Here is an 18,028-nt window from a genome sequence, read left to right as displayed (position 1 = left end):
ATTAAATTCATCTTTGCTATTATTTGGCTATGACTGTCTCTGGGAGGAGCTGTTGAACTTAATTTTAAAGAACTGGAGGAGGAAAGTCTTTTAATTATAAGTTTGGGTTTTTAAAAAAGGTGAATTTGAGTTGGTTAAAGTTTTCTGGCTTTCACATTAGACATTAGCAAAATTTATTGTAGACAACATACTTTACTAGTAGTGAATTCTAAAAAAGTGTAAAACAAATGTAATTTGACTATGAGTTTGAGAGATACTTTTCTCTTGTCTTCATTGTTTCCCTGTTAATAGGAGTGCCTTGCAGTAAGAACTCTTGATCCCCTTGTCAACACTTCCAGCCTCATAATGAGAAAATGTTTTCCCAAAAATCGTCTTCCTTTACCAACTATTAAAAGTGCTTTCCATTTCCAACTCCCAGTTATTCCTGCCAGTGGTCCTGTGGCTCAGCTCTACAATTTGCCTCCTGATGGTATAGTAATTTTATAACATACTCTCTGCCATTGCTTTATGTAAGGTGGAATAATTGCAGTTGTTTGTGTTCTCTGCTAAAACTTGGAGTCTGAGTCTCTGCTCAGCGAGCAAAGGGTCTGTGACTGTTAGTGTGAAGCACCAGTTTCTAATGTTAAGTTTTAATTGAAGAAAGAAAATTTTACTTACAACTGTGTGGTTGTGTTTCTGAGATATTAAAAAAAAAAATCCAAAACCAGGAACTGAAATGTGATGTTAATCGAACTATGAAGTTTAAAGCATATGCTATACATATTAGTCTTCAAACTTAAATGGTCCCTCTCTTTAACTCACTTACCATATCTATTATCCTGCATGAAATGTGATGCACATCCTGTTTTACAGGAGTTGTATAGTCCTTGATTTTTTTCTCTGATAAACTGGATGTAGTGAATTTAGATTAATGTGAACCATTTGAAGAATTGCTTTTTAAAATTATTATGGTTATTCCTTCCTTTGCATGTTCGGAAAAGTAGAACTGCTTTATTGGACTGTTGCAGTCTCTTAGGCAACACTTGCCTGCAAAGAATTTGCATGGTGCTCTGTAGGAAAGAGATTCATTCTATAATTATTACCTTTCATTATTTTTGGATAATTAATGTGTAATGCATTTTCAGGTAGAGTACCAGGGTAAGCAACTGATGAAGTTGCTATTAGAAAGTTACTTTAAAAGGCTGACTTTTTAATATCTTCCCGTTCACAATCTCTCTTGAAACCGAATGTGGTCACAGACTGAAAGAGGGTGGATATCTGATTGGGGTTCATGTGGGTCAGGCCCAAACTGCAGGAGTTCAGTGTATGTTTTGTCTTACTGCTTAATAAAATATCTATGATACTTCATACTACCTATTTAGAAACTTCTTATTCTTTTGACTACTAAAAGGGATTTTTTTGAAGATTTTGTTACATATGAAGAAGTGAAAAACCTAGGGAAACAAGATACATAGGATTTTCTCCTTAAGGAAAAACTTCTGTGTTAAGAAACATGTAGAATGTTGAGGTGTATACAGCTCTGAGTTTATTAGAAGTATAGTCTTGTATAGTGGGCACAGTAAAAGCAATACATGTAATAATTTTGAATACACTAAAAGTTGTTCATAATTTGTAAACCTCTTGAGCGAGCCTTTTACTGAAAATTGGCAAATTTCCTGCATGGCAAATACTCTTTTGGAAAATCTAACAAAAAACCTCCGCAATCAAACTGGATAAGGGGCCAGACTAACCAGCTGAGACCTTACCCTTTTTTTTATTATTATTATTTTGGTCATGGTTATTTTTACTTATTTTGAGAAAAGGTGTCAGAGCTACTTCACTTTGTACTGACCTCCAGCTACACTGAGATTTTCTTGACAAATCCACATTGTAAAGTTTTTCTAATGGCCATCTGTTGTCTTGCTGATTTTTTTTGGGAAGGGAGAATCTGGGTATTTTTTGGGTTTGTTTTTCTTTGTTTAAATCAATCATCTTTGTTTTGCATAAAACTGGAGGGACATGTAATAAATTCAGTTTGTAGTACTGTGAAACAAGCATTCTGCTTTGTAAATCTGGTAGTAGTAATTAATGTTTACTAGTTGGTTTTCACAGTATTTTCAAGTGATAAGTAAAAGAGAAAATAAACACAAAACCTTGAATTTATTTTTAAGCATGTATGTATTGGGTTAAATGTATAATCTGCCTTATAAAACTTTTTTATGTCTTAGTGGATGACGTAGTGGATGAAAGTGATGATAATGATGATGCTGAAACAGAATCAGAAGTTGAAACTGAAAATGATGATGACAAAGACCAACATTTTAAGGTTGGTATGAGACAAAATTAACAGGAAAATAACGGGCATAACAGTTTGGATTTCTTTAAAGTTGCTTAAATCAGGTATAAAGCCGTATGTATTAAGCGTTAAAAGGACTATGAGTACATTTTCAGGGAAATTTCTAGAGTTAAAAAAACTATTGAAACTACAGGCAAGTGGCTGCTCCTTGAAGATAACAACCTTTGTTGTTCCGATTGCTTCAAAATTTTTATCAAAATCTGTTTACTTCATACTTCATCTATCTGGAGTACAGTAGAACAGAGCTTCAGACTCTTTCAGCAGTGTTCTGTTCCCAACTTGTATTTTGCTCTGCCCAGTTAGTAGACATTGCTTTACCTTTTTCCATCATTCTGGACTGGAATAGCCTAGCTCAGTGTTTCAGCAGTGTAACTTTGAAGTTCATTCAACTGTAGAGACAGGGATCCAAGCTCTCACTGTTGTATCACTTTGGGAAAGTCTTATTTTGCTTTCCAGCTGCCAGTCAGGACATGAAAAGACATCTCTCAGAACTGCCATATTTTATGTTTTTATGTTACATACATTCAGGAGTTAGTTGTCTATCCATGGGCTAGAATGACAAATTTTACTCATGGCTCTCGTGGGCCCTGATGAAGGGAGTATCTTCCACAGGAGCAGTTGTTCCTTTGTCACTGTGGTCAGATGAAAGCTCCACATTCCAAGTTGCAATGGTTGGATTATACACAGATCTCATGTAAAGTCTAATCTGATGTCTCTTCATAATACATTTGGATGAAAACAAGCAAATGGAGATGTTTGTAATATTTCTGTTGAAATGGAGGCTTTGTAGTACTAATAAAAATGAGCTGGTTAAACCTTGGTGGAAGATGTAGTCCAGCTAATTTTAAAACAATGTTACTCAGCTTTTAAAGCATGGCCCCTGGCCATGTCAAAAGTGAAAGATGAATGTAATTATTTTATAGGTTGGTTAATTCTCGATGCAAGATTAATTTGTTCTGGTGCTCTTTTAGAATGATGATATTGAGACTGATATTAATAAGCTGAAACCTAGCCAGGAACTGGGAAGACCCATGGAAGAGCTGAAAATGTATGAGCAATTTTTTCCAGAACTTTCAGAAAACTTCCAGGTAAAGTATATGATTCCTAGGACATTCCTCATCATGATGAGTTGACTCTGGAATGCACTTTGACATTCTGTTTTGGGTGGATAGTTATAGCCAAAACCTGAGAACCTGAAGTTCTAGAACTACATATGGAGAGTATTATATTGAGTTATTTAGTTAAATGTGATGAGTTACTTTAATCTGACAGAGAGGAATGGTGGGCTGGTAACTGCTTTCTAACATCTGGTTATTGTGCACAGCAGAAAGTAGAGTATTAAAATAGGACACGAAATTTATGACAAAGATTCGTTGTGTTAGGTATTTCCTTGAATGCTGTGCACCTCTTTAAAGTAGATGGCTAAAATATCTGTGGAATCACATTGAGTAGATAATTTGTTACTGATAATTTGTTACTTGTTTATTGTTGTGACACTGTTTCTTGTAAAGGTTGAAACTTCATTGCTACGTTTATGTTTGTTTAAAACACAGTAGCTGTTGTTTTTTAAATCCCACTTCTAATTATTGCAAAACATAGCAATAATGGAGAAATATTTCTAAATATATGTATATATAGCATCTAAATGAAGCTTTAGCAACTGTGTAGTTTTAAAAAAGAAAGATTTTTATGATTTTTTTCTCTTTTATTTTTTAAGGAATGCGACTTAGTTTCCAAAGAACCGAAGCCTCTTGTACCCCATGCAAATCTGAGTGGACCTATTGTTGTTCCTACAGCAGAAGAGGAGCACTCTGCTGAAGCAAACTGGTCAACAAAAGGAGTTGCTTTGAAGGAAAGAAATACTTTATTGACAGAGGAATGCAATAGAAGGCCTGCCTTTTTGGAGCTACCAAGGAGAGATACTATCATAGACAATAGTTTACATCAGCAAAATGATCAAAGAAACCTGCTTTCGTCGTGTCAGTGTCTAAGCCAAGAAATTGTGAGAGACTTAGACAGAATCAGTCTGCAGAATACTGCAAAAAATGACCAGTGTTATGGTATAGGGTCTGTAATAAAGAAGGAAACCAAAACTAGTCTTACAACGCTTGCTTGTGGTACACCTTGCAAACATGTTTCACCTTGTCGAAGTAGCCTCTTTGAAGGATCATCTGTCCAGCTGGGAAAACTCTGCTGCACTGGAGTGGATTCGGAGGAGGAGGAGGATTCCAGATCTAATTCATCAGGGGAAAAAGTGATGCTGGAGGTTTCTGATGTATCACCAGTTCATGACTGTGATCTTTATATTGAAATGGTAAAAACCACAAAGTCTATTCCTGAATATTCAGAAGTAGCCTATCCAGATTATTTTGGCCATATTCCACCGCCATTTAAGGAGCCTATTCTGGAAAGGCCATATGGAGTGCAGAGGTGAGTTACCATACTCCTTTTTGATTGTTCAGGTTTTTAGAAACAGTCTTTAGGATAAGATTAGCAAGCACATACTCAGTGTTTGCATTTACATCTAAAACCGTTTGCAGTGAAAAGCAGTTTGAAGGTAGGTGAGTAGGCATTGATTAATGCAGAGCCATAAACAAGGGCACCAATCTGATTGCTAATTTTGTAATTCAGTTTCTGAATACTGTTTAATTTATCAGTTTCCTTTCTCCCTACTATCATCTCACATCATGTAAATTTCATAGTTCATAAAAAAACCACAACAAAACCAAACCCCACAACATCCAGCTAAAACAACAAAAATGCAACAAGCAAACAAACCAACCCAACTGAATGCTCCCTTTAGGTCTCAGCAATAATAGGAAGGTCAGTAGTTTAAAGATACTTCAGCTGTTCCCTTTGCTGTGCTAACAAAGCTGCCATTCAGGAAAATGTAGTGGGAAAAATTAAAACATTAATACACTTAAGTGTTTGTTTTTAGTGATTTCAGTGTAAGAGAAATTAGATGTAACAAATGCTGAGGATGCAGTTTGTGTTAGGTCCTGCAAAATCATAGAATCATGGAGTGGTAGGGGTTGGAAGGGACCTTTAGAGATCATCTGGACCAACCTCCCAGCAGAAGCAAGTCCACCTAGATCAGGTCACACAGGAACGTGTCCAAGCCGGGTCTGGAAGACCTCCAAGGAAGGAGACTCCACAACCCCTCTGGGCAGCCTGTTCCACTGCTCCATCACCCTCACAGTGAAATAGTCTTTTCTTATATTTAAATGGAACTCTTTGTGTTCCAGCTTCATCTCATTACCCCTTGTCCTGTTGCTAGATACAATAGAAAAAAGGGATGCCCCAACCTCCTGACACCCACCCTTTAGATATTTGTAAATATTAATGAGGTCCCCTCTGATTTTCCTCTTCTCCCAACTAAAATGTCACATAATAAATGCAGAATCAAACCAACAGAAAACAACACATCAACACACCCATTTATTTCTTCACTGAGAAGTATTAGAAGGTGGCAGAGGGTGATGTGGCTCTTCAGAATAATTTGCAGAGGTGGTGTGAAAAGCTGGCTTGTATATATAGTGAGTTACTTTAAAGACAAGTCAGCATATTAGCCCGACATGTAATATTAAGTATAAGACCTTACCACTTGCTTATTAGCTTAAATACTTTCATCTTTATACTTACCACTTGAGTTTAATAAGATTCTTAATATTTACATTTAGTTATTAAAATGATTAAGAGATTAAGTATGTTTATGTTATAGAATTAAAATCTTATACCTATTTCCCATGTATTGTAAAAATATTATCTCCCTACTGAAATGAGCAAGTGCTGAAACACTGATATGTCATGAATATACCATTACTAGAAAGCACTGGTCAATGTTGAAGGAGAACCATCTTCCCTGTTAACTTACTTTTATATAGATTCATTAATGTTTAAAAATATGTAAAGGGTGGGTGTCAGGAGGATGGAGCCAGGCTATTCTCAATGATGTCCAATGACAGGACAAGGGGCACTGGGTACAAGCTCGAACGTAAGAGATTCCAAAGAACTACTACTGTCTTCACTGTGAAATATTGGAGCACTGGAACAGGCTGCCCAGGTGAGTTGTTGAGTCTCCTTCTCTGGGGACATTGAAAAAACCACCTGGATGAGTTCCTGTGTCACCTACTGTAGGAGGTCCTGCTCTGGAAGGGGGGTTGGACGAGATAGTCTTTCGAGGTCCCTTCCAGCCATTGAGATTCTGTGATTCATCTGACTTAGAAGGGAGATAGTTTTAAATCAGAAATCACCCAAGAATTGCATTTCAAGAACATCTTGCAAATCTTTATGTGTGTTTTTGTAGCATTTAATAATTCTGAATTTTCCTGAGTGAAGACAAATTTTATCATTCCGATGCCCATTCTTCTTAGATATAAAGCACTATATTATCTTTGACTTTCACAACACAAGCAGATTTGTTGGTTAATACATAAAGCTGATTTGTAAACCATGAAGGTACTTTATTTTAACTTTAGAATATTTTACTTTTATTTTCTGTGTTGAAAGTAACTTTGTTAAGTCATATGTGAAGCAAGAATTAAATATTAGGTAATATCACCGATCTTGAATAAAAAATCCTGCATCACCTTTTTAAGGTACACTGCTCTAAAAATCTAGGTTTCTACAAATGACTCAATTTGTTACTGCAGTGTAACAAATTTCTGAGTAGGGAACCTGTTGAAAAAGGGCTTAATCTTTTTAGGAACATATAGTTTATAGGAAGGTGGTGAAAATGAGTTTGGTAGAGAACACGGAGAAACTTTAAACCTTCTACAGAGCTGTTTCCAAAGTCTGTTGGCATTCAGTGGGTTTTATGTTCTCCTTAATGTAAGCAGTTAGTTACTGCTCATCAGCCAAATGTCCTTTAGAAGGCAAATGGTTGCCTTAATCCATCCCTGTAATTTAATAAAATGTTGGGGCTGAGGTAGGGAGTTAGGATTTTCTTTTTACTTTTATCAGGCAAATGTGGTGAGTGATATGGGAGAGGTTTTGCCTTACAGGATGCTAGGACGTGATGTTTTTGAACTTGTGCTTTGGAATGTTCTTACTTTTTCATTTACATTTAGTAGCATGTAATTTTTACCAAATACATTATTCCTTGGAAAAATGTTGTTGGAAAATAACTGAAGTGTCTTATATTATTCTACCTTTTATGAAAGGAAATTCTTATAGAATTCAATAACCTTTACATTTAGGTTTCAATTCCTACGTTTTTTTCCATACCTTAAAACTTTAGGTTGACTTCTGCTGTAGCCTTTTGTATTTTCTAATCACTTTAGTAATTTCTAATCATCTGACACTTAGAAGTGATCATCAGGTTAATCAGGCTCAACAAAGGACTAATATGTAAACACAGAACTTAACATCAGTAGTGTTGGTTTTGTATTTTTTCCTTTAATTATCTTAAAATGGCTTCCCTTTTCTTTTGATTTTTTGGAACCTGAAAATATCTGCTACTATGTTTCCTTTCCATGTACATCTTGAATGTCATTTCTTCTTGCCTTTTGTCTACTTTGGTTATTACCATGGTATTTGATTGCCTGATATTCATTAATGGATTTTGTCTTGGCAAAACTCCTGGGATGATAGAAGTATTATAACATTTTAGAGCAAAGGCATACTGAGATCTAAGGAGTTGTTTAAGATCAAGTGCGATGTGAAAAATCTGCAGTTCTGCCCTGAGCTGAACCTGATCAGATAGAGATAGATTGTGGTGAGTCAGCCTCTTTACAATTTTGTCAGTACATTGTGACTTGTTTTCTTTTTCAGATGTTTTTAATTTAGTAAGAGGAGATATAGTTCTGCACTTTGCCTTCTTTTTCCCGTTTGTTAACAAAATTTATTTTAGTTAGATGGAGCATTTCCAGCCTCAACGTATTTTACTGCTGTGTTCCTGTATTCTTCATTGTTAATCTGCCTCCTTTTTTTCTTATTGCAGGTGCTGTGCAAGCTTTTCCACACAGCTCTGCCACTATATTTCATTCTTGACCTGCAACACATTCTTACTTTTCCAAACCAGGACCTAGATACTGCCAGTTGTGCTATGGTTTTATGATCTGGATAAACATGCACCTGATATTTGGCTGACATCACCAAATTCACTCTTATTTGTTATCTAGTCGATAAATGAACCTAGATCTCCAGAGGTGAAAAGCTAGTGCACTAACACACTCACTGCACGAACTACTTCATAAAACTCTTTTAATTTTAGTTATGGTAGGGTTCATGTAAGTTACTAATGTTACCAAGTTCTGTCCTGGATTAAAGCATTAACATAGGTAATATTTGAGTAATTCCTGCTTCTACTGTCAAATACGAAATGGTGGGTCTTGGTTTTTGGTTTTTGTGATTTTTTTTTTTTTGTTTGTTTCCTCACATACATCAGTCAGTTGTGAATGCAGGTGTTTAAACTTAAGTACACTTACAGTTTGTGCACATAAGTGGGAGTGAGGTTGAAGTATCTCTCAAAATCTGTCCCACTGTCTTCCTGTCGACTTCATTAATTTTTACTGTTGTATGAGGTAATTCCTCTTTTGTAATTGGAAACGGTATGCAACAATTTAAATGAGAATTCTGCTTTTTATTTTAGGACAAAAATTTCTCAGGATATTGAAAGACTGATTTATCAAAATGACATTATAGACAGAGTTGTGTATGACCTTGATAATCTGAGGTAAGTTTTACCCTTCTGAAAGCAATATTACACTCCAAGCCTGTTGTACTTTCTCTATGGGTAGGTTTTGTAATATTTGACACAGTACTATTATGACAGACTTCAATGAAGGCTTCATTTGATGTAACGGTGCTTCTGCATTCAGGCTGTATTTAGAGGAAAGTCCAAAGTGTTTTCTGAATTACCAGGTTAAGGCTAAAATAAATGGAATTACTTTGTTTTAGTTAGGTTTGTTTTGTTCATTTTGATCCTTTCCTTTTTCTGCTTATAGTTGTCCAGTACCAGAGGAAGCAGATGTTTTGAAGTTTAATTCCAAATTTGAATCTGGAAACCTGCGCAAAGTTATTCAGATCAGAAAGTAAGATATTTCAACTCTCTTTTTCATGGATAAGGCCTTTTGTTTCTGCTTTTTAAAAAAAGATTGATTTGTTTTTGTTAATCTCTAGAAACGAGTATGATCTAATTCTGAACTCGGATATAAATAGCAATCATTATCATCAATGGTTTTACTTTGAAGTCAGTGGAATGAAAACTGGCGTTGGTTATCGATTTAACATCATCAACTGTGAAAAGTCAAACAGTCAGTTTAACTATGGTAAGATGCATTTCCTATACTTAGACAAGAAATTTGGAGAATACCTGTGCCATGCAGCGCAGCTGTTTCCTTGCCTCTGTCCTGGGATCAACAGTATATTAATTTTGTCAGATCCGTTTATTTTTTAATAGTATTACTAGAAAATATTTTTACAAGTTTCATTTAAAAGAGAGTATCTTAAAAGTGTCTGTCAGCTTATAAAATGAACTGTTGTAAGTGAGGTGAAAGCACAAAAATTTTACTGATGGCTGCAGCTAAAATTTGTCCTAAGACCATTGTGTGAGGCACAACACCAAAGCCTGTTGGTCCACACACATGCAAGAAGAGTGAAAACTGTCATCATTATTTCCTTTATGAATAAAGGTATATTTTCAGATCTGAAAGCAAGCAGAGACATTCTCAAACAGTTTTGTTGTATTGAAGGGAAGAGAGTCACCTTGTTTGAGAAAGAAAAGTTAAGGCTGGGCTTCATATGTGACCCTTGCAGTCTCAAGCAAGTTGTACTTTCTTCTGGTACCTTATCCAAAAATACTGACTTACTGCAGTAACTTTCTTCCACTTGTTGGGGCTGTGTCATTCAGTTTAAAAATTAAATTTGTTTGTGTGCTGGGTTTTTTTTTTCTGCTGGATTTTCTGAAATTTGTCCTTCAAGAGAAAAGAGAAGCTCCACTCTCCCCTATCCAGGCCTCAAACACCTGTGACAGTAACATCATATTCTTTGTCATAATTGTACATAACACATTGATAAAATCCAATAATACCAGGTAGTTGGACCAGTAATAAGATGTTTTTAAATTATTTACTCATCTTCAGAAGTTATCTTAGATCTTAAGAGTCATAGAATCACAGAATGGTAAGGGTTGGAAAGGTGTTCTAGAGCTCATCTAGTCCAATCCTCTGCTTAAGCAGGTTCACCTAGATCAAGTCGTCCCGGAACGCATCCAGATAGGTTTGGAAACCTCCAGAGGAGGAGACTTCACACCCTCCCTCAGCAACCTGTGCCAGGGCTCCCTCACTTGAACAGGAAAGAAACTCTTCCTTGTGTTCAAGTGGAACTTTTTATGTTCCAGCTTGTGTCCATTACCCCTTGTCCTGTCACTGGGTATTACAGAAAAAAAGTGTTTCCTTGTCTTCTTGATATCCACCCTTTAAGTACTTTGAAGTGTTGATAAGGTCTCCTCTTAGTTTTCTCTTTCCTAGGCTAAACAGTCCCAGTTCCCGCAAAATCTTCATAAGTTGCATTTACTTACCTGATAGTTACTTTTGAGATTTCTGAAGTACATTGACTGAATCAATCAATGTATTTGGCTAATTATTTAACTAGTAAATAGTGTTCAATTAATATATATTATTTTCTACTCTAACTTCATATTATAAATTCAACTGAAATATATACTCTCCAAAAAATATAAACCTTAAAGAGTTACACTTTTAAAAAGCAAAAATTGTCCAGAAACATCAGTTATTTTCCAACTATTCACATGAATGGAAGATAGTATCAATTTTTTATTTTCTCTTTGAAGTCTTTTTGTAATGTGGAGCTGGATAGAGTGGGACCCAAGACTTCTTGTAGATTTATCACTCATACTAGCCATGGCTTTCATTTAAACATTTAATTTTGGTCCTCCATAGGTCTGATTCTTTTTTCTTTAATTTGTTGTTTTCTGAAAATTTTAATGTGATGAGTACAGAGGAGGAAGAAACTTTTGTCAACTGGTTGAAAGAGTGTTCAATACCCAGGCATTCATGAAAACACACTCTGATAGTCAATAAATGAGTATAGGTAGTCTGGAGATTTCTATGCAGTGTTGATGCTGGTTCCCTTACTGTGAAGTAAGATCTTGATGTTTAATGCTAAGTATTAAACTGAAATGCACTTTTTCTTTAAGGTATGCAGCCTCTCATGTATTCTGTTCAAGAAGCATTAAAATCTAGACCATTTTGGACTCGTGTTGGGATGGATATTTGTTACTATAAGTAAGTACACTGATCAAATGTTGAATCAAATCTTAAATTGAAGGTTAGTATGAGGTACAATTTTTGAGGGGAAATGTTTGCTTCTGAGTTTGGTAGTTCTCTTGTGACTAGAATTTTCTTCTTGAATTGCTATGGAGAGTAACAGAAATTACTGAAATATATAGGGTCTTATTTACTTAGCACACTGCTAATATTTAAGCTGTCCATATTTGTTCTGTGAGGGATTGCATAGTATTCCAGAGAAGCTTCTAAGGAGATGCATATATACATGCTTAGATGAAGTCTTAGGGGTGACTTCCAGCAATACTAATCATAGAGCACTTGCAGTTAGGCCCCTATATTGTGTTGTGCAGTCATTGTAGAGCTATCCTGATGAGATGATTACAGGTTATTCGTGTGTTTCCCATGTTGGTCGACAGTTGTTTTCCAACGTGAAGAATATGTGTCCCTACTGTAATAAAATAACTCTACAGATGGTAGGAACAAGTATATTTAACCTAGATGTATGCAGAAGAGAAACAAAATCACAAAAAATCTTGCTGCCTCTTAATATATGTATTCAGGAGTAATCAAGGATATGAAAAAATATTCTAATGTATTTATTTTGCTCTTAGGAATCACTTTTCAAGAAGTTCAATTGCCGCTGGAGGTCAGAAAGGAAAATCTTATTACACAATTACATTCACAGTGACTTTCCAACATAAAGATGATGTCTGCTACTTTGCTTACCATTATCCGTATACATACTCAACTTTAAAGGTAAGAAATTGTGATCTGTTACGTAGATAAGTATTTATCTTCTAGACAGTGTGAAATGTAAGCATTCATGTATTAATTCCTTTTATTTCTTTTTATGAAGTTTAAAGTGCTCGCTAAAATTGAGAACTTTCTTGAAATAGTCATGTTAAGGTCCCTTCCAACCCCTACCATTCTATGTTTAGACTTGCAAAGTATATAGATTGTTGTAGTATTTTAGATTATTTTCTGAGAATTGTAATTCATAATTGACTGGAAATGATGGTAACTGGATGAAGTATTTGATTTTGAGTCAAGTGACTTCTATCTTGCTGTTCATATATACACCTCTTCATAAATGACCTATTCAATTTACTATATTTAAGACAACTAAAGACCTTTTTAAGATAATGAATTGGATAAAGAACTGTTGTGAAGTTTTTTGTACAAAGCAAAACTCTTGGCTAGAATGTGTATTGGTTGTTTCTGTCATCATAGCAAGAGAGGCGAACTTGAGTTTTCAGTGGCCAGTGTGTAACAGCATTGAATGAAGTTTTTTACTAAGACATACTTGCTCTTGGAAGATGTACCTGTTAAGGGATGTACCAAGTAAGTAGCTGCAGCTTCCAGCAGCTCTTAGGCCTGGCAATTCCTTCCACCCAACTGCCAGAGCCCAGCCAGGAGACCCTGGGGGTCTCTGCCCCAGGCTGATGGACATTGCTGCATTTCTGTTTGCTGGTAGATTCAACCACTAACAAGCCTGAGTGTGTATCCCAAAGAGAGAAGAAGGGGGCTCATGCACAAGCACATCACTCCCACCAGCATGGCTGCCTACAGGCAAGGTGCTGCCTTAAGTGGTACCAATGTATAATACTACTAGGACTTGCTTAAAAGATAACCACAGACACCAAAGCCCCTTTCCTTCTCTCCACCTGGAAAGGATTGCTCTTCGCTGGTAAAAATACACACCCATTCTCTGGATAGATTCCCTTGCCTGTATCCCAGTCTCTCTTACCTGCCATGCAGGCTTTCACCGTGCAGGCTAGTCCAGCCTAATGCTCATTAACAGATGCATGCACTTGCACACTTGTCTCACAGACACTCTGTCTTTGTGATTACCTTCCAAGATTCCAGCATGGACTTTTTGCTAACTTGGTAGTCCTGCCTTGACCTGAGACCTCATACTCACTATTTAGCCAACCTTGAAGTTTGCTAGCAAATTACACAGTAGCTCCAGGGAAGATGTTTATGCTTGCCCCCTGACCCCAGCAGCTGGTACCAGGCACATGGACTCATAACCCATGTTGCTTCACTAGACACTGGCACTGAGACACCTTGCCTTTCTTGACTCATTATCACCTCACTAGCTGTTTTTTGGGACACTAATGGCTCTTGACCCAGTGGCTGGACACCAGGTGTCTTGCTCCAGTTGCTGACACCACAGACTGAAGGATGCCCGTTCTGTCTCCAACTCCAGCTGCTAGCACTGAGCCCACTTACTTCTGTTCCAAGGGTAGCTGGCACTTTGAACACAAAGTCTGTGGTGCCCACAGAGATGCTCTCAAGAGATGTGGACTCTCCAACTACTGATGCTGACACCCTTGCTCTCTCCAGTTACTAACCACAGTTCCACTCACATCTGTCGTGTTAGTTGTGCCTAGTCCACAGAGCACTTGCAGTCACAAGGTAGAGAATGAGGCTGCACAGAGATACAGGTAGGGGCAGATCAGACCATAGGGATCAAATGCATAAGTTTTGTAGTTCCACAGGCCCCCTTGGAATATTCCAAATATTCATGTTCCTCTTGTTTTCTTCTTGTCCCACAGGTGGCCCTGGCCCCTCCAAAGTTTTGCCTGTAGATTCTTTGTGGCCCATCAGTTAAGAGACTGGAGACTTTGGTCTTTGTTATTGTTTCTCATATGTCTCATTTACCAGGACTATTTCTGTTTCTGCTTCCTGCTGGTCCCTGTACTTCTTATCCCCTTTTGCATTGAAGAGGTCACTGATCAAATAACCCTAATGAAGCAGAGATTTAGTCCCTTCCACATACCCTTACAGTATCATCTGGTAGAAAATAATGTACCTTCTGTCCCTTCATATTTTTCAAAGCAATTGTAAAAAGAGAACTTGTCAGTCAGAGCTGTAAAGAACGATATTTTATGGTCAAAATTATGATGGAAACATAAACATTGTTTAGAACAATAAAAAGAAAGAGCATTGAAATAGTACCTGTGAAATACACTGTGATACATGACTGCAAAAGATTTCAAGTATTTTTTCATTATTTTTGGGATGAAGATGCATCTTCAGAAGCTGGAATCTATGCACAACCCTCAACAGATATATTTTCGACAAGATGTTCTCTGTGAGACCCTGGCTGGCAACAGTTGTCCCTTAGTCACTATTACAGCCATGCCGGAGTCCAACTACTATGAACATATTTGTCAGTTCAGTAAGTATGACTTTTTTCTCATCAACTGAAAGCAATATAAAATTATGTTTTTATAAAAAAAATAACTGTTATGCACTGTAAACATAGCAGTGTAAAATAAGGTTAATCAGTTTCACGACATTAAGGGGTATCAATGTTCAAGATAATAGTATTTATTTGTGTTAGTCAAATAAAGATGTTTATATCTGCATATATAAGAATATATATATTAATATATTTTAAACCAGTTGCTGGATTTTTTTTTGTTACATTTTGCAGACAACACTTCTTGGAAAAGTATACTTGACTTCTGAGGAATTTTTTCCTCCAAATGCTCAGGTTATTTGCTTGTCAAAAAATATTTTGTAAGGCCAATATCTAAGCTACTGTGGTTTTAAGTGAGCTTTAGTTAATGACAGTGTTCCTGGTTTGTTCCTTGATCCATGTTTTTTATTGGCTATTGGAAAAAAAGCCATCAAAGTCATCATTCCATAACTGCCAGCTCAAACTAGTTATGACTGTGTAATTATCTGATTGATTTAAAGCTTCATTGTGAGAGTTTTATGGTATTTTACATTGTAATAAATGAAGCTGTCTGTTGCCTCTTTATTCAATTAACAAACCCTTTACTTAGCTTGAGTCATGTTTTGCAACTTCTTTGCATGCTTCTTTCAGGGAATCGTCCTTATATTTTCCTTTCTGCTCGTGTACATCCTGGAGAGACTAATGCAAGCTGGGTTATGAAGGGAACACTGGAATACCTTATGAGCAATAATCCAGGTGCCCAATGTTTACGAGAATCTTATATTTTCAAAATTATTCCTATGCTCAATCCAGATGGTGTCATCAATGGAAAGTAAGCATAAATTTACTCAAAAATATGTAATCTGTACTATTAAGTCTTTGCATCTGTTACAAAAAAAAACCCCAACCCTAAACTAATACAGAAACATAAAAATACAATACTTGATATGGAAAAAAAACCCCACAAAATTTCCAGGACTTTTCTTTTTTTTTCCTTTTTAAAGGTTAATGCATTGTTTCACGAATTTCGTTTTTCTAAGAAGTGTTTTCAGTTCACGTATGATAGTTATTTCTATGTAATTTGGCATGACATTTTAATTGTGTCTGAACTACAGTCTTGGACAGGTATGGATTATTATGTGAAAGCACAGCTGCTTTTAGGAAAAGCTGAACAAGTTTATGGTTCTCATGAAAAACAGCAATCCTTGTGCCTGAGAATGCTTTTTATGTAGTGTCAGTCTTTTTTATTTAAGTATCGTTTTTGTAAGGATGTTACAGAAATAGCTGTTGTCAAATATTATTAAAGTGAGAGGTTAGTAGGTGAGAGAAAGGGTAAGAGTATCCCGATTAAAAGTTTTAATAATAGTTTTTCATTTACTACCACTTTTCTAAGTAACTTTTTTCAGAACTTTTTGATACTGTTTTGGGTAAGCATTCAGCAGTTTGTATTTGTTTGGTTACAGGGGATTAATATGAAATGGAAATTTCTGCATTGTGAATTTGCAGTTCTTTCTTACCTAATTATGGGTAGTATTTTAAAAAATTTTTAAACAAAATGAATTATGAATTTGAGTAGAACTCCATGTTATATATATAAAGCATGTATGTAGCAGAACACCATGAATTAAATCAGAGTACAAGTGGAAGTTTAATATGGGGACAACTAAGAAATCTGTCCTAGCAGACACAACCTAAAGACAGATGTAGTGAAGATGACTGCATGAACATGAATTTCTGCAACGGTCTTGCTGATAGATGACTGAATAGCAGAGATAATCTTTACTGGTTTGCTCCGTTTTGTATTTTGTTTTTTCTTTCTTGTATTCTTTTCTCTCGCAGCTACTTGTCTCCTAACAATTTCATACTTCAAGTCTTAGATTTCTGATTGACATTAATCTTTGTATTACAGAGATCAAGGCGCCAAAACTGTAAAGATACCATATATTTCAAATTACTGATTTTGCATTTGAAAAGAATTGCAAGCCTTCAGTTTCATCAGCAAAAAGAACCTACTCTAATTTATATTCAAGTTTTCTGTAACATAACTTAAAAAACCCCAAACACTTTATTATTTGGCTTGTTAGAAAATTGATGCTTGTTTCTTACCAGACACCTTCCATAGAGGCAGTGGTGATGAGAAAAACTTGAGATGGGGGGGAGGTTTATTTAAAACTCTGATGATATAGACTACATCATGCGTTTTTCCACCCCCCCCACAATAGCCACCGTTGCTCTTTAAGTGGAGAAGATTTAAACAGACAGTGGCAAAATCCAAATCCAGATCTGCATCCCACTATTTACCATGCTAAAGGGTTACTGCAATATCTGGCTGCTATAAAACGTTTACCTTTGGTGAGTATGTGTGTGTAAGCAATTCTGAATCTTTTTAACCTTGTCTGTGTAGCTAGTCTGTAAATGAAAACATTTTTAAAATGATCTTGTAATCTGTGTTACCTTAAATTTGACTTGGAGAGCTGATCTTCTGCAAACTTTTAGGTTTAAATCTGTTTCCTTTGCTAGGGTATAAGGTTAAACCTTCCTTACACGAATCCTACATTTTTTTCTCTTAATGCACTTGTTAATTTTAAAAGGAGGTGCGTTTCCTAATTGTGTGGAACTTGGAACAGTACAAATAAAAATTTTTATTTGTCTTTCTATTTTATAAAATGTTGATTCCATATGCCATGACTTTATTTTGCCAAATGATTTATTTTAGGTCTACTGTGATTATCACGGTCACTCTCGTAAAAAAAATGTATTTATGTATGGCTGCAGCATCAAAGAGACGATGTGGCACACAAATGTTAATTCAGCCTCTTGTGACCTGATGGAAGACCCTGGTTACAGGGTAAGTTTGATATTTGTACCTTTTTCACTTAGTGTGAATTTGGAATATACTTTTTAAATAACTTCCCAATATTATTCTGTGCACATAGTGACTTAGTATGATCTCTTTTTATTTCATGGGTGTACTTCAAAGTATTTTGAGAGCTTTAAACAGTGTACACTAGTACAGCTAAGGATTTAATGTTAGAAGAATGCTTTGGTTTTTCTGAGTCTTTGTACCTATATGTGCTTCTGTTCATTTATAATTATCAGATCAAAAAAGAGAGTCATGTAGGCATAGCAAACAATATTCCAGCAACAAGAAAACAAAAATACTGATTTTTTTCTAACAAATACTCTTTTGTGTGTATGTGTCAACATAGGCAAAGTTTCTCTTGGGAAGTGCCTCTAATACATACACATAATAAA

General features: G+C 35.9%; 1 protein-coding gene across 11 annotated transcripts in view; it reads left to right on the top strand.

The window, feature by feature from the left end:
• Positions 1-18,028, top strand: part of AGTPBP1 (ATP/GTP binding carboxypeptidase 1) — a 67,999-nt gene that overhangs the window by 23,783 nt on the left and 26,188 nt on the right. For 9 of the 11 annotated variants that reach the window (XR_009820847.1, XR_009820846.1, XM_062018228.1 and 6 more), the window contains 13 exons: positions 292-469; positions 2,208-2,305; positions 3,307-3,423; positions 4,053-4,765; positions 8,928-9,011; positions 9,283-9,369; positions 9,458-9,606; positions 11,496-11,583; positions 12,198-12,342; positions 14,617-14,770; positions 15,425-15,605; positions 16,996-17,125; positions 17,490-17,621. Coding sequence is in view for 9 of the 11 variants with exons in the window: in XM_062018228.1 (XP_061874212.1) it covers positions 292-469; positions 2,208-2,305; positions 3,307-3,423; positions 4,053-4,765; positions 8,928-9,011; positions 9,283-9,369; positions 9,458-9,606; positions 11,496-11,583; positions 12,198-12,342; positions 14,617-14,770; positions 15,425-15,605; positions 16,996-17,125; positions 17,490-17,621 (2,256 nt within the window). In the remaining 2 variants the exon portion in view is untranslated. Of the gene's footprint in view, positions 1-291; positions 470-2,207; positions 2,306-3,306; positions 3,424-4,052; positions 4,766-8,927; positions 9,012-9,282; positions 9,370-9,457; positions 9,607-11,495; positions 11,584-12,197; positions 12,343-14,616; positions 14,771-15,424; positions 15,606-16,682; positions 16,956-16,995; positions 17,126-17,489; positions 17,622-18,028 lie in introns of those variants that run through there. The other 2 variants (XM_062018232.1, XM_062018233.1) reach the window with 2 other exon arrangements.

Source organism: Colius striatus, chromosome Z (assembly GCF_028858725.1).
Source record: "Colius striatus isolate bColStr4 chromosome Z, bColStr4.1.hap1, whole genome shotgun sequence".
Classification (NCBI taxonomy): domain Eukaryota; kingdom Metazoa; phylum Chordata; class Aves; order Coliiformes; family Coliidae; genus Colius; species Colius striatus.
This window is presented reverse-complemented; position numbering and strand designations above follow the sequence as displayed.